Source organism: Podarcis cretensis (genome assembly GCF_951804945.1).
Source record: "Podarcis cretensis genome assembly, chromosome: 8".
Lineage (NCBI taxonomy): Eukaryota > Metazoa > Chordata > Lepidosauria > Squamata > Lacertidae > Podarcis > Podarcis cretensis.
The window spans coordinates 30,787,959-30,802,563 of record NC_137177.1 but is presented as its reverse complement, the minus strand read 5'-3'; the positions used below and the strand labels follow the sequence as shown (position 1 = coordinate 30,802,563).

The following is a 14,605-nucleotide window of genomic DNA, read 5'->3' as shown; positions in this document are numbered from 1 at the left end:
AATTCTTGGAGGATATCAGCGTCTACTAGCCATAATTGCTGTGTATTGCACTCCACTCCCTCTGAACACCAGTTGCAGGGGGACAATGTCGTGCTTAGGTCATGCTTGCAGGCTTCCCACAGGCATCCAATTAACCCCCGTGAGAACAGGATGCTGGACTAGATGGGCCATGTACCTCATCCATCAGTGCTCTTCTTGTGTCCGAAGCAACTAACTTTACCTAGCAGCAAGTTAAGTTTTCTTGAAGGTGTTGTTAGCGTGCCCCAGCACATCATTCAGGAGTGACTGGCGCATTTGTACCATAACAGTGAGTGCGTGGAAAGGCAGACAGCCTAATAGCAAGACCATGGGTAAATTGAGCTTGTATTTGGAGTGTGATGCCACTTCATTCAGTGACTGTGTGGTTCCCCTGCATACACTCACAGCTCCCCCCCCCTAAAAAAGGGGGGGAAAGTAAGGGAAGAGGGAATATGACTTTTTAAGGCAAGGGGCTTGAAATGTCTTCTGCAGTTGCCTGTGTCAAAAAAGCATTCCCAAGAAAAGTGCTGCACAGCTGTCCGGGTCTAATTAGTTTGCACATCATTTATGTATGTATGCTTTGACATCTGACACAGACTCGGGTAGAAGTCGGTGTTTAGAAGCCACGTTTGTGGCCCGGAACCCGACTCTCCAATTACGAGGTAGCTTTGATTTGCCAGCTTCTGCATGTGCAACATTCTTAGGCGTAAATAAGGGGTGTTAACATGGGCTAATTAAATCAATGTTGCTGGAGCTGGGGAGCAACTTGCAATCTCGGAAACCCTTCTGACATTCTTCCGTGTTCTTCTTTTAAAAAATTCCTTTGCTTGTATGGAGGTTTCTTTCCTGATACTTTTATAAGCATCCATCTGGTAGTGTACAGAGTGGGAACCGGAACTAGAACAGAACAATCAAAAGCTGTGATTTGACATATTGGAAGTGAATCCCAGTCATTCTTTCCCTCTATTTATTTATTTGAATATTTATAAACCATGCTTTCATATATATTGCAAGGTGGAACACAGAATAAAAACACAGTTTAAATAGGAAAAGCCTGAATCATTATTACTTGCCTGCTCTGTTCCTGAATTCTAAAGCAATTAAATTGATCCCTTTTATTTTATATCTCTGTCTACTGCTCCAATTTCGTCTTAAGACGGTACTTAAGAACTGACTTGGACAATTTGTGGTGGGTGGGGCCCACAAACTTTCTCTGTGACAGCTCAACAGCAGTTTGTGGTTATCGGCAGAGGTCTTGTCCTTGATTTTATTTGATTTAATAGTTTTGTATTACTTAATGCCTTAGTTTCTAAATCACGTACAACAGAAATTATGATGGTTGCATTCTGCGGGGGGAGCAATTGAAGACGACGCTGTGGTGTTTGCAGCTCTTTTGCCTGTGATGTTACTCTTGACACAGCGTACTTAGCTGATGTATTCATCCTTATACATTGTTGTTGTTTTAAGAAAACTAAAACCAATGACTAGTGCACATTCATAAATGTTTGGTCTGATGACTGCAGAGAGTTGAATAACATCATAAACACAGTTTGGTCCCAATATAGTTAGCCCTTTGTGGCACTCTCTTTTGTGCTTTGAAAAAATGCAGAATATTGAGAAGTCATTCTATGATACCCAGATCTGTGTTCTAACAGCTTCTTTTGCTTCTTTTCCAGACTCCTTATCATGTCAACCTTCTGCTGGCAGGCTTTGATGAGCAAGATGGGCCTGCCCTTTACTACATGGATTACCTGGCCTCTTTGGCTAAAGCTCCCTTTGCAGCCCACGGTTATGGGGCCTTCCTGACGCTCAGCATCCTTGATCGCTACTATAGACCAGGTAAGCAAATCCAAATTGTAAATTATTGGGGTTGGTAGTGTACCCACCCATGGTTGTATTTCTAGGCTGCCTTTTAGGGTGTAGCTTTCACAAAACTCTGTACCCAATATAAGATGCAGCAAGTTACATACCATATAATCAAACACTGTTTGGTCATATCACGAAGTACCATTGGAGACAACAGCTTTAATACAGTCAATATGAAAAATTAGTTATGACAAACCGAAGTCCCTTCAGATATCAATGGGAGTAAGGAAAAACTAAGTTAGTCTGGATTCAACCCATTCCCCCCACCCCCGAACACTGTAATAGGAACCTCATCACTCGCAGCATGGCCATCGTTGGTGGTACAGGCAAATGAGGCAGGCTGCCTTAGCTGGGGAAGCACCCTGAGGAAAGAGAGATTTCTTTGCTTTTTCAGCTCATAGCTCAAATGCAGATTGTAACCTGAGTTCAGATTTCTGGTGTCTAAGAATCTGGGGGATGGTGTTGTTGCTGTTGCTGAAATATTACCCTTCATATGGGTGTCACAGAGCAGTTTACAGTATTTAAAAAAATAAATTGGGCCACAATATGATAGGAGCAGCTGGTGCAGTAGAGTGGTAGTGCAGAGTTGTCCTCCTAGCACCGGCATTGCTCCCACTAACGGTGAAGATGCAGGGCAGTAGCAAGGTCAGCCCAGTGCTGGACCTTTGCAGCATCACCCCAGTCTAGTGCTGCTGCCAGTGTGCCCACACAGTCCTGACCTTGCCACCACCCCAGTGTCATCCCAGTAAGTTGTGGCAGCACTGGTGTTTCCAGGGCACCTTTGCAGCATCACCCCAGCAACAACGTATGATAGTTAAGTTACAGAAATTTTACAAATCTTCTATTGACTCTTGATTATCAGGCATGCAATGAGATTTGTTTGGGTAGGTAGTAGCAAAATTTGAATTTGCCTGGAATACCAAAAATCTCTGGATCAGTCTTGATAAGGAGGCAGGAAGAGATGCAATGGTTGGATCTTCCTAACAGCCAAAACCCTTTCCTAGCCCCCTCCCTGGCTTTTCAGTCTTCTATGGATGCTACCAAACTTCATGAGGGCTAGAAGCTCAGATTTTCTAAAATCCAGATATCAGGTACTTCTGTGATGAGTGTGCGGATGCACAAACACATACAATCTTTTGATGAGGGTTTCAGTATCTCCTCCTTGGCAGTTAATAGAATTTGAGTGGTTCTGATACTAATTTGCTCCCCCAACTTAACACCACTTTACTACGACTTTTGATATTGAATTCAATATTTGTTATTTCCACTTGATATCTTAAGATGCTTGATTTTAGTATTTGATAGTGTTTGATTGTTGATATGCAGTGGTATTTAGTATCTGACTTTATTCATTTATTTCATTTAAAGCATTTGTACACTTGAGCTTTTCCTCAAGCTGGAGGAAACAAAATTAAGCTCTCATTTAAAACAAACAAACAAACAAACAAACAAAACCAATTACACAGTGCTGAAGACCAACAGATTACCCTGGAGATCATTGTCATTGATCTCTGCAACATGTGAAGAGGGAAAGAGAATGGCCATTTAGCTAGTGGTTAACCTGCAGTAGCGCAGAATGTGTGTGTGAGAGTAGACAGTTGTTACATAGCCAACGCCTGTAAAGGCATCAAGTTTAGTGCACTCTAATTCCAAAACTTTGAGTTAGAATTTTGCATTCATGCTGTAGATCTGAATCTGAAGATAAGAAGAGCCCTGCGGGATCAAGCCCAAAGGCCTATCTGCTCCAGCATCCGGTCCTTACAAGGGCCAGCCAGATGCCTTTACGGGAAGCCTGCAGGCGGGACATGATTGCAAATGCAACTCTCCCCTCTGCAGTTCCCAACAACTGACAATTACTTACTTCCTCTAACAGCGGAGGCAGCTTTGTATTCAAACTTTAGAAGGCAAAATGGAAATTCTGACAAACTTTGAAAATATTTGCTAATATTTTTATGTTTTTAGATGCACTACATGTTTTAGATTTTTTAAATATGATTTTATTTTATTTTAAATTGCCTTGTCTTAATATGTTGATGTTTGCCACCTTGGGCTCCTTTGGGAAGAAGGGTGGGATACAAATTTAATAAATAATATTTGTGACCAGCTGTTGATTGGAGACCAACCTTGAAGAAGCAGGTAGTGTGCAAATTCTGCCTTTTGATTCTCTGCTTCCTTAAAATTTCATTTTAAATGGGTCTCCTTCCACTTACCCCCCAGGATTGGTGGCAGCATAATTATTCCCCCCCCCCCAGCCTAACATGTTGACAGTTTGCTGTCTCTTAAAGCATGGGCAACCCATTTCTTCTAATGTGTGAGAAGAGCTGGGGCACTTCTCACACGTGCCATTTCCATTGTTAAAAATCAGTACCCAACAGGGAACGTAGCACTTAAAGCGCAGCCCTCCTGACCCCCCCCCCCCCACACACATGCACACACACTCCTTTGAGTGATTTGCAACCGGCTGTGGACAGATGGAGCTGATTTAATGTGGTAATAAGCTCAAGAAGGCTGAGGTGGCCCAGCTCTTCCAGCGCCTGAGCCCCTGGCCGTGGGAGGCAGGATTCTGCCCGGCTTCCCGTTAGGGTGGAACAAATCGATTTTGGACGGCTCGTTGGGCAAGGGAGCTGGGCCACAGGTGATCCTTCATACATGTGGAACGAGTTTTCTCAGAGCTGGGAAAGAGCCTTTCGTTCCTTTGTGCACAACTGAAAAGCTGTTCGGACTTCATCAGAGAGATTTTTAGGAGGCCAGGAGACTTGGCGGCTAATTAAAGCTGTCTGTGGTGCTCTCTTTTCCTCCTGCAGGTATCACCCGTGAAGAAGCATTGGAGGTTCTCAAGAAATGTCTCGAGGAGGTGAGTGACCTGCCTTGCCCAGGAGACTAATGTTTGGTTGCCTTTGTTTGGCCAGTGATTTAACTCTCCCCCTTCCTTCTCCTGCTACATCTCCCCCGCTAAAAAAATTATTCTTGCCACAAGGGGAAATAAATACAGAGCAGCCAGATGTGAAATTGGTTAGTGGAGAATAAGCATTCCTTGCTCTCCCCACCCCAACCATCTTAGTTTACTTCATGGTTAGGTAGTAAAGTTTAGAATTGTTGACATTTTAAATTTCTGGTTCTTCCACAATTAATATTGATAACCCATCCTTCTTCTCCTTTTGGGGGAGGTTTAGCTCTTTGTCCAATTCATACATTTAATGGTATCATCATTACTTTAAATTAGAGGAAGAAAGCTTTTATCAGCTTGAGGGCCACATTTCCTTCTGAACAACCTTCCAGGGGCGACAGATCTGCGTTAGAGTTACTATATAGATCATTGATTCTAACATGCAACTCTTGACGTAAGAGATGCACAAAGGCAGGCAACTAGTACCCATATTTTACAGGTGAGGAGCACTGAAGCTAAGAGATAAGTGATTAGTGTAAGGTGAGCAATGGCATGGATCCCAACCCCCCCAGCAAAAAAAAAAAATCTGTTTGGGTGACCTTCATGTAAGGGTTGAGAATGGACAATTTTGAGACCTGTTGTTTGCCTGAGTGGCTGAGGGAAAGGAGAGAAGATGGGGACAGGAGCCATTATTCTGAAGTCTGTTGTTTGCCCCTTCTCCTTGAGAGTGAGGATGTTCCGTGTGATATTGCCCTCCTTCTGGGTTATTGGCTCTAAATACAATTTTATGGTAATAAAATGTCTATTTATTTACTTGTTAATGCTTTAATTATTAGAAGTCAAAAACCCTTGCAATCTATTGCAAATCACATGGTGATCTCTGCCTGCCTTCTGCCTCTCCCCGCAATAGATGATAGCTCCCTAAGAATAGGGGTAAACTTTCACAGGGAACATTTTGCTCAAACTTTTTGGATTTCTTAGTTGGGTGCTTGTTATTGCCAGCTGCTCACGCAGAGGAAATGAGACAGTGCTGGGCTGCTGAGAGTTTAGGTGACTTTCGAAAAACATTTAACGTAAACACGACTCTTGTTTCCCACAGCTTCAGAAACGCTTCATCCTGAACTTGCCTTCATTCAATGCTCGATTCATCGATAAAGATGGCATCCATGATGTGACTAATATACCACTCTTGACAGCAGAGGCCTAAATGCCCAAACTTTCCTCTTCCTGCCTCCATTTGGCTTTTTTTTGTTTTTTACTTGTTTGAAATCCAGAGTTCATTTACTGCACTTTTGCAAATACAAATAAAGATCTTCTGTTATAATTCTCTCTTCATTCTCTCTGAAACCAACAAATTGAGGGGCAAATGGCTCTTTTGCAAGGTTCCATGGTAGTTTCCCTTCTCCACCCACTATAGAAGGTTGTATTGGCTCACTGGGGGGTGGGTGGGTGTGGGAGAGAGAGAGAGAGAGAGAGAGAGAGAGTTCACAGGCTTGGCTTGCTTACTTGCTTTTTGAAAAACTTTTTTCCAAAACTTTATTTTATCCGGTGCAAACCGAAGTGTTGATGGTGCTCCATGTTACACAAAAGGCAGATACAAATTCATACACACAAAATGGGCAGCGTCAGGTGAAAAATACAAAAGGGGGGGGGGACACCAATCTCAAGATGCCAAAGAAAGGAATATTGAGACCTTTTATTAATGCTCAGCTAGTTTTGGCCAAAACAGGCATTCCTTTTAGATTTCATAAAACATCATTTTTGAAAACATTGTAGCCAAAAATGTTCCTCAGTTGCTCCCTTACAGCAGCCTTCCCCAACCTAGTTCCCTCCATAAGTTTTTGACTACAACTCCCATCAGGCCCAGCCAGCATGCTGAGGTCCCAAACCTCTGGAGGATGCCAGGTTGGGGAAGGCTGGCTTGCAGTGTTTTCAAAATGGATCTTATTGAGAGCTTGGTTCTGCCTTTTAATCTTCTTTTCCTGTCTTCTAGATACATAGAGAATAGGAACAAGAAGAATCTGCCTTGCGCCGCATCAGACCATTGATCCATCTAAGTCAGTATTGGACTCAAGTGGTCATGAACTGGCAGGACAACGGGGAGGGGGAAGAAGATCATGGTAGCCAGCACTTGGACACATGGGGGCTAGCTGGGAATGGGGAAGGAGAAGTTGGTGTAGGAAGTTCTCACGGGGGTGGGGTGGGGTGGAGACTGAAGAGAAGATGGTCAGTGCACAGGACCCAGAGCCAGAGAGGCCCCTGTCTCCATGAACACGGTGGGCTTTCAGGTATAGAAAGCAGTTCTCCAGGAGGCTGAGGCAAGCAAGGGCCCACAGCCCAACTCCCTAGCTGGCCAGGTGGGGCTCGCTAGCTCTGGGAGATGGCTGTGATTTCTCAGCTGGAGTAGGAACAAGTGAGGGTCAGCTGCCTCATCAAGCCCAGATGCTACAATCAGCAGGCAAAGTACAAAAAGGAAGCAGAGCTGAGGTGCTATTTCTGCTCAACTGCCCATGTTGATGGATCTTGATTCGGGTGTTCCTGGACCTCTGTGGGACAGTGCTTCAGGTTTGACTGCATCCTGACTACGGGACTTTGGCCTACTTGGATTGACCCTAAACCTCGTTTCCAGACCTTTGGGCTTGCTGCCAGGTAGGTCAGGGGTTCAGAAAACAAACTCCCCCTATCCCGGATGAACTGGCCTGGCTGGGGCTGATGGGAGTTGCAGTACAGAAGTACCTGGAGGGCCACGAGTTTCCCACCCCTCCTATATATAGTATGTACCAGCAGCTTCAGGGGAAAAGGCTTTGTTCTAGATTTTCTGCATGCAGGGATGACTTCATTAGTTTTCTAAGAGGGAGCATTCAAACATACAGCTCCCCAACCTGAGGTGGTGCTCCTGGAAGACTTTATCACAATGAAGTGTAAAATATAGGAAGGTGGATGGCGAAGGTGTTGTTTAACCCTTAACATGCTGGATAACAGCCTGAAAATAATAGAAGCTGCTACACTGGGCTGATGGTGTGTTGTAAGATTTCAGCAGTTACTGGTTTGTTTTATAGATCCACCCCAGTGCTGGTTCAAATTAATGTTGGAAAACTAGGGAAATGTGAAATCTCGAGGTAGGGTGGTGTAAGAGCTACATCCAGTCGTTGGAAGTAGTACTGGAGTAGGTGGGCTGAGTTGTCTTAACTCACTAAAAGGCAGCTTCCTATGATCCTGCTTGGGCTCAAGTTGTTTTACAAAACTTCTCTTCCCATTTTTAAAAATTATTTTGTTGCAGTTTAAAATTAGTTTATTGCAGTTTTGTTTCAGTTTGTTGGGTTTTTTTGTTTGCTTAAATCAGTATAACAAATACAACCTTAGCAATACATAAAACCAGGATGGAGAGGGAAGGGAGAGTGGATTGGGTTAGTTGGGTGTCTTGGCAATTTCATGGAGTGCTGCCCCCTGGAGGCTGGCCAAAGCATGTTATCAGATCAGCTGCTGGGAGTATTTTAAGTGTTTACTGGGGCAAGCAGGTAGGTAGAATAGACGTTGGTCTGAAAATGTGGGAAGCTGCTTCCAGTCCGAGTGGGCAAGTACGGGGCTGAATGGGCCAGTGGCCTAGTTCCTTACGAATCTGGGGCATATGTTCAATTAGTTTCTTAGGAGTAGCTGTGATGGGTTTTTATGTGGTGCTGGAGTTGCATTGAGTGCAGCCAAAGTCATCCCACCTCTTGATTGAGAGATGTACCAGTGGCTTCAGCGTTGAGTAGAACTCTCTGCCCATAGAGCAGAGGACCAGCATGGCTGATAGAAAGTGACAGGAGCCTTATTATTATTATTATTATTTTAAATATATTTTATTAAGGGTTTTCTTGTTTTACAGTGTAAGTGTAATGCCTCGTATTTTTTTCCCCCGTGTAACATTTTTACAAATCCATTTCATTTGTTGAGGCATTAGGGGGAGAAGAAAAAAGAAAAGAGAAAAAAAAGAAAAGAAAGGAGGGTGGAGGGAGGGGAGATGGATGGGGGTGGGGTCGGGTAGCGGTGTTTCTATTATGCTTAATATATGTAGTTTGGTGTCAGCGTGCTTGTGTTGTTCACTTGTGTTCCTTTGGTGGTGAGAGAGGTTGGGGTTGGCCTAGGATGTGATTGTTTGTGATTGGCTGTGGTGATCTTTGTTTTCATGTGTGAGTGAGGTGGGTGGGTGTTTTGGATCAAGTTAGCCATATTGATTTGTATGCTGTTGGTGGATTATTGTCATTGTCCTGTTGGGCTGTGTATGTGATAAAGGGGAGCCATATTGGGGTGAAGGTGTCTTCTTCTGTTTGTCCCCGTGTCAGTTTCAGTTTATTAGTTAATTTTTCTAGTAGGGCTGTTTCCCATACTATTTGGTACCATTGGTGCATGCTTACTCCTGACAGGTCTCTCCAGTGTCTGGTTATGGTGTTTCTGACAGGAGCCTTATTAGACACTTGGCCAAAGACAGGGTGGAGCCAACCTGAGAGCTAAGAGCCACATGGGAATTTGAGATGTGTAAATAGAACCCTTTGGTTAGAGAAGGACAAGCAGAAAGTCACAGGCATCTCCAAGTAAGAACTAGTGATGTCTGATATCCTGGTGAGCTGCTGTCAGTCACTACTGACAATCATGGGCTAGATGGATCAATGATCTGACTTGCTATAAGGCTTGATGTGCTTATGAGTAGACGGCAGGCCGCCTGTCTGATCAGAACTGCCTTTCCTTTGTGAAACCCCCTGTAGGATATCTATAGATGGAGACCCTGGACTATGAAGACGCTGGCAGACATTGGAACCCTAAGGTATCCTTAACTTCCCTGGGTCACCTACTCACCTGTACATCTCCCCCATGTCGGGTACCAAGTGAGGGAGATTCAAAATGCATATGCATTTTGTATTTTTAGTGTCTTGCATAAGCAGGAGCAAACCTGAAAACCAAAGTCCAACCTGGTCCAATTTCTCAGAACTTGAGAGGCCTCATGAATTTGTCTAGTTCTGTTTTAAAGACATCTAAGCTAGTGGTAGCCGTCTCTACATCCATAGGTTAGCTATGAACTGTGTGAAGAGAGATGTCTTTTGCATGTCTTGAATTTACTGCCTGTCTATCATTGTAAAGTGATGTGTCCTGCCTGAAGGCTGCATCAGGCAAGGAAACAGGCAGTCCAAACAGGACAGGGCAGAAAGTGGACACTGGTGGTCCATAACACATGGGACAGGCCTGGCCCTGATCTGCCAACTGCCCATCACTGCCCTAAAGCACAATGCGCATGGTAAAGTCTCAGTTGGTTTCTGGTCAGGACTCCATTCCCAGAGGAGCCCATGTGCTCAAATGGAGCCCTCATCTTAGGGGAGGACCCAAAGTGTGCTGAAGGTCCCTGGCTCTGTTCCTGCTACCTGCAGCTTGGGGGACCTGGGCCTTGACCCCAAATTTGATTCCATTTGCATTTAGAGATGAACCTCCCTAATTTACACTTCCTGAGACAACACGTGCATTGAAGCACAGCCATCCTTTGAAATTCATACTTCTCTGAATGTTGTGATGCAGTTCTCTAACCTAGAAATGTGAACAAAATTGTATATACCAGGGTTAAGTGTGCATAAAAATGCATGTTCTGTGAAAACAGAATTCAAAAATGTATTATGTAAGGGGAAATTGCATTGCAAAAATTTGCATAGGCAAAATTACATACTAAGAAATCTGGACTAAAATGCTGCTTGATTATTACGAGGACATGCTTTTTAAAAAATTGCAAATGTGGAGTACTTAGGAGTTGAAAAGGGAGAAACTGAAATTGACAGATCCAGTCATCCCTACCACATACATATAAATTAAAACCCTAGGATGGTTTTTACACTGTAAACTATCACCAGCAGAATGGATGTGCGTGGAATACATATATATGTTTTTTGATGCTTAGCCCTCCTCCAGAGGCAGGTGATAGTTGTATGTTTATTAATGATTCCGCCCCCAAACAGACTGGTTGGAGTTGGGTTAGAAGGGAGCATATGTTCTGCCTCGGGGCACAGGAACAAGCACTGAATCCCCCACTGACAGGGGAGATAGGAGAGGCTGTGTTGGAAGAGGGCAGAGTGGCAGTCTCTGGAATAAAATGAAAAGGGGTCCCACTTTAAGCCACAGAACAAAAGAGTTTGCTGAGGGGGTGGGGTTTTCAAAACAGAGTCATCAGTGGGACACTTCATTTTTTCTAGGAGCTTCATCATTTGTTATTTTATATTTATATTTTTAGGAAGAATTCAAATGAAGTACCTGGGTTTTCTCATCCACCACCCCCCGACTGATTAGCTTTCAGTGGTGGTGGTGTTTTTATAAACAATAAGTTTATAAACCTAAGGGGGAAGAAAATGAAAAATAAAAAGACCATGCATGGGTTGATTTTAAAGATAAAATAAATGACATGTAAAACAGTCCTGAGGAACCTGTGCCCCCCCCATATTGTTGGACTCCCAAATCCCATCAGCCCCAGCCAGCACGGCCTTGAGGCCTTTTCTAGTGGCCCTCGGCACCATTTTACATCCCTCCCAGCCCTTATCAAAGCCTGGGATAAATGAGGTGCTGGGCTTTGGGAAGGAGGCATGAGGGCTCTGACAGGGTCCCAGAGGCTTCCCACCTGCTTCTCAAAGCTTGCTTAGTACTTTCCCAGCTTTGGGAAGGAGGTGGAAGGGCTCCAGGACCCTGCCAGAGCCCTCACGCCTCCTTCCCATAGCCTGATGTGCCTCTCAGGTGGATTTGGGAAGGCAGCAAGAGGGCTGGGAGGGGCATCAAACTTTGGCCTTGCTTCCCTCTGCGACAAGGTGGTGTGCGGCCTGCAGGTTCCATGTCCAAGTAATCTTTCAACCCACTTTGGATGAAGTTGGGCTACCCTGATCCTCTAGAGGACCACAGCTTCCCCACTCTTGGTGTATAATTTCAATATGTAGCTTGGCAGCAGTGGAGTCCTAAGACTGAGGGGTGAGTGCAGCCCTATAAGCCCCACAACTATCGCTCAACTCCCTCCTGTCCCCCATGCCCAGATCCTTCCACTTCCACTTGAGAAGCCTGAGCATGAGATTAGTGTTGGGTGCAGCATTCAGCATCTGAAAACCAGCTGTTTTTGTTTTCTAAAAATAGTTTCTAGTCCTTATGCCCATAGGCATGAGCTTGAAAGTGTGTGATGAAAGCTCAGAAGTCAGAGGGGCTGTATATCCCCTCCACTGGCAAGGGGGCTGGGCTTTGTGCCCCAAACATAATTCAAGCAACCACAATATATGGGGCTAGATGACGGGAGCTCCATACCTTAGTGCAAATGGTGGCTCCATGACCTTCAGCTGTGCTGGCTGAAGCTTATGGGAGTTGTAGTTCACACCATCTGGAGGTCACTGGACCAGTGGAGGCTGGAATAGAACATTTGCATGCTTTCTCTTTAAGTTTCCACAAGTAAAAGACTTAGAAGGATCTTCATTAATGAAACCAGATCTTTCCAGCAGGGGGTCTGATTTCCCCTTGGGGCTTCAAGCCCCCATTAGCCCCCTGTGGCTGCAGCCTACCTGCCTGGATTTGCATGGGTCAAAAAGGTTTTTGATTTGCATCATGAACAACGGCCCTGTCTTGTCCAGTGCTCTTAAGAAAAGCAGTTTCTTGGGAAGTAGCAAATACCCGCAATTTCAGTATAGGTTTCTGCTTTGTTTTCGTGTTGTTTTTACTTTTTAAAATGAGCAAGGAAAAAATAAATAAATAAAGCTAGCGCATTCAAGAGTTTCCCCTGCTCCACAGACAGCTGGCTTGAGTTAAGTGACATGAATGCACTTATTGGATAACTACCTAATGGCACATTAGCACCAAACCAAATGCCTTAAAATGTCAGTTCCCATTTTGGAAGACGGCTACATTTGTTTTAATGGTTAACAGTGGTCCAATTGTGTGGGCAGCACTCAGAACCAGGAGCTAGATCTCAATAAATTAAAAGAATGGGCTGTTCCACTTCATGTTTCAAGCAGAGCAAAGGGATGTGAATGAAGCTTGTGTCTTTCAAAGTTGCTTACGAAATACCACGTTGTTTGCGCTCTCGTGCCCTCGTTGAGGTGGGTGCACATGGACTGAGATTCCATGAGTGGTCTCAGGACTATGATGCTCTGGGCCCAGTGGTGGAGAGCAGGCAGGGGCGGAGCTGGCACGCGTCCTAGGGGCGTGGAGCCCAGCGCAGTGGGGGGGGGGTCCACCCACAATGGAACCCCACCGACATTGCGCTGCCGGGGGCAGTGCGCTCCCCCCCACACCTCTTCCTCTGCCAGTGTCTAGGCCGTATTAATTATGAAATAATAGTTTTGGGGGAAATAGTAATAAATCCTATGTTAGCTTCAGTTATGTAAGTAATCTGCTTTACACATACACAAGTATTTTTGCAGTAAAATTCTGTAAACCAAAATGTGTTATCAGTGACATGGCTGGAACTCATGTTGCAAATTTTGGCATTGCACGGTGTGCTGCCAAATTTTTGACCCTAAAGTCCGCCACTGAGGAGGCTTAGGCCCCAGGTCCAGTCCTTGGCTTCTCCAGGCAGAACTTGGCGATTCATCCTGCCTGAAATCCTGGAGAGCCACTTCTGGTCAGTGCAGACAATACTGAGCTAGATGGAACAAAGTTATGACTCCGTATACGGCGGCTTCTGATGACTCTGTGTCCTGCCCATTGATTTCAGTAGGTGTACTCTTAGTAAGTTGCAAGAGTCTTGGATGGAGGCAGCCATCCTTCCCAGAGATACTGAAATGGAACCAGGATTAATTTGCTCTCATTATTCAGAGGGTGCAGCAAGGATCTCTCTTGTAATAATCAGATAAACCAGATTCTTGTGGCAGCTGCGAAAGACCCAGGCAGATACACTATCTGCAAATGGAATGATATGGTGTGGTACTTGGCTTTGACTAACAAGACTTACAAAAATATACTTTCAGCGCTGATTCGTTTGTATTTATTTCCTTTATTAACACTTGCTTGAAGAAACTTGGACCTCCTGTAACTCAGTCAGACATATTTTTGGCTTGGCTATTTAATTTAAGATGTTTCTGTGGAGAGGGGGAGTGGCCTGGGGGGGGAGAGAGTTTTGAGGGCCAGATACTGAGGACTTGGGAGCTGCTATACGCAGGTGGCGCTGTGGGTTAAAGCCTCAGCGCCTAGGACTTGCCGATCGAAAGGTCGGCGGTTCGAATCCCTGCGGCGGGGTGCGCTCCCGCTGCTCGGTCCCAGCGCCTGCCAACCTAGCAGTTCAAAAGCACCTCCGGGTGCAAGTAGATAAATAGGGACCGCTTACCAGCGGGAAGGTAAACGGCGTTTCCGTGTGCGGCTCTGGCTCGCCAGAGCAGCGATGTCACGCTGGCCACGTGACCCGGAAGTGTCTCCGGACAGCGCTGGCCCCTGGCCTCTTAAGTGAGATGGGCGCACAACCCCAGAGTCTGTCAAGACTGGCCCGTACGGGCAGGGGTACCTTTACCTTTACCTTTTATCTTTTATGCTGCAGAGGAGTGAATCTCAGCCCTGTGACATCTTCCATTGCGGCTGGGAAAACAAACCCCTCTTCTGCATCAGTAATAAAAACTTTGTAGCAGAGGTGAGAAGTTGGGGTCTGGCCCAGTCTGCGCAACTGAAGCTGCCTGGATTCCTCTCCCTCCTGTTGTTTAAAAGATCCCTTAATAAGGCTCAGTCTGTTTTCCAGACAGGTGCCTCGTACCAGGGGAGAAGCAGGTAAATAAGCCAAGCTAATTGCTAAATAGCTACTTGCCGGCTCTGACAGGAGAGCAACAGCAGGAGCAGCTGAGGTTAAGAACTTACAGGAAGGGG

General features: G+C 45.1%; 1 protein-coding gene across 1 annotated transcript in view; it reads left to right on the top strand.

Annotated features, from left to right (window-relative positions):
* PSMB2 (proteasome 20S subunit beta 2) overlaps positions 1 to 6,095 on the top strand; it is a 33,246-nt gene extending 27,151 nt beyond the window's left edge. The window contains exons 4-6 of the mRNA XM_079987807.1: positions 1,695 to 1,857; positions 4,689 to 4,738; positions 5,871 to 6,095. Coding sequence (XP_079843933.1) covers positions 1,695 to 1,857; positions 4,689 to 4,738; positions 5,871 to 5,978 — 321 coding nt within the window. The 3' untranslated portion in view covers positions 5,979 to 6,095. The remainder of the gene's footprint in view (positions 1 to 1,694; positions 1,858 to 4,688; positions 4,739 to 5,870) is intronic.
* The last annotated feature ends 8,510 nt before the right edge of the window (positions 6,096 to 14,605 follow it).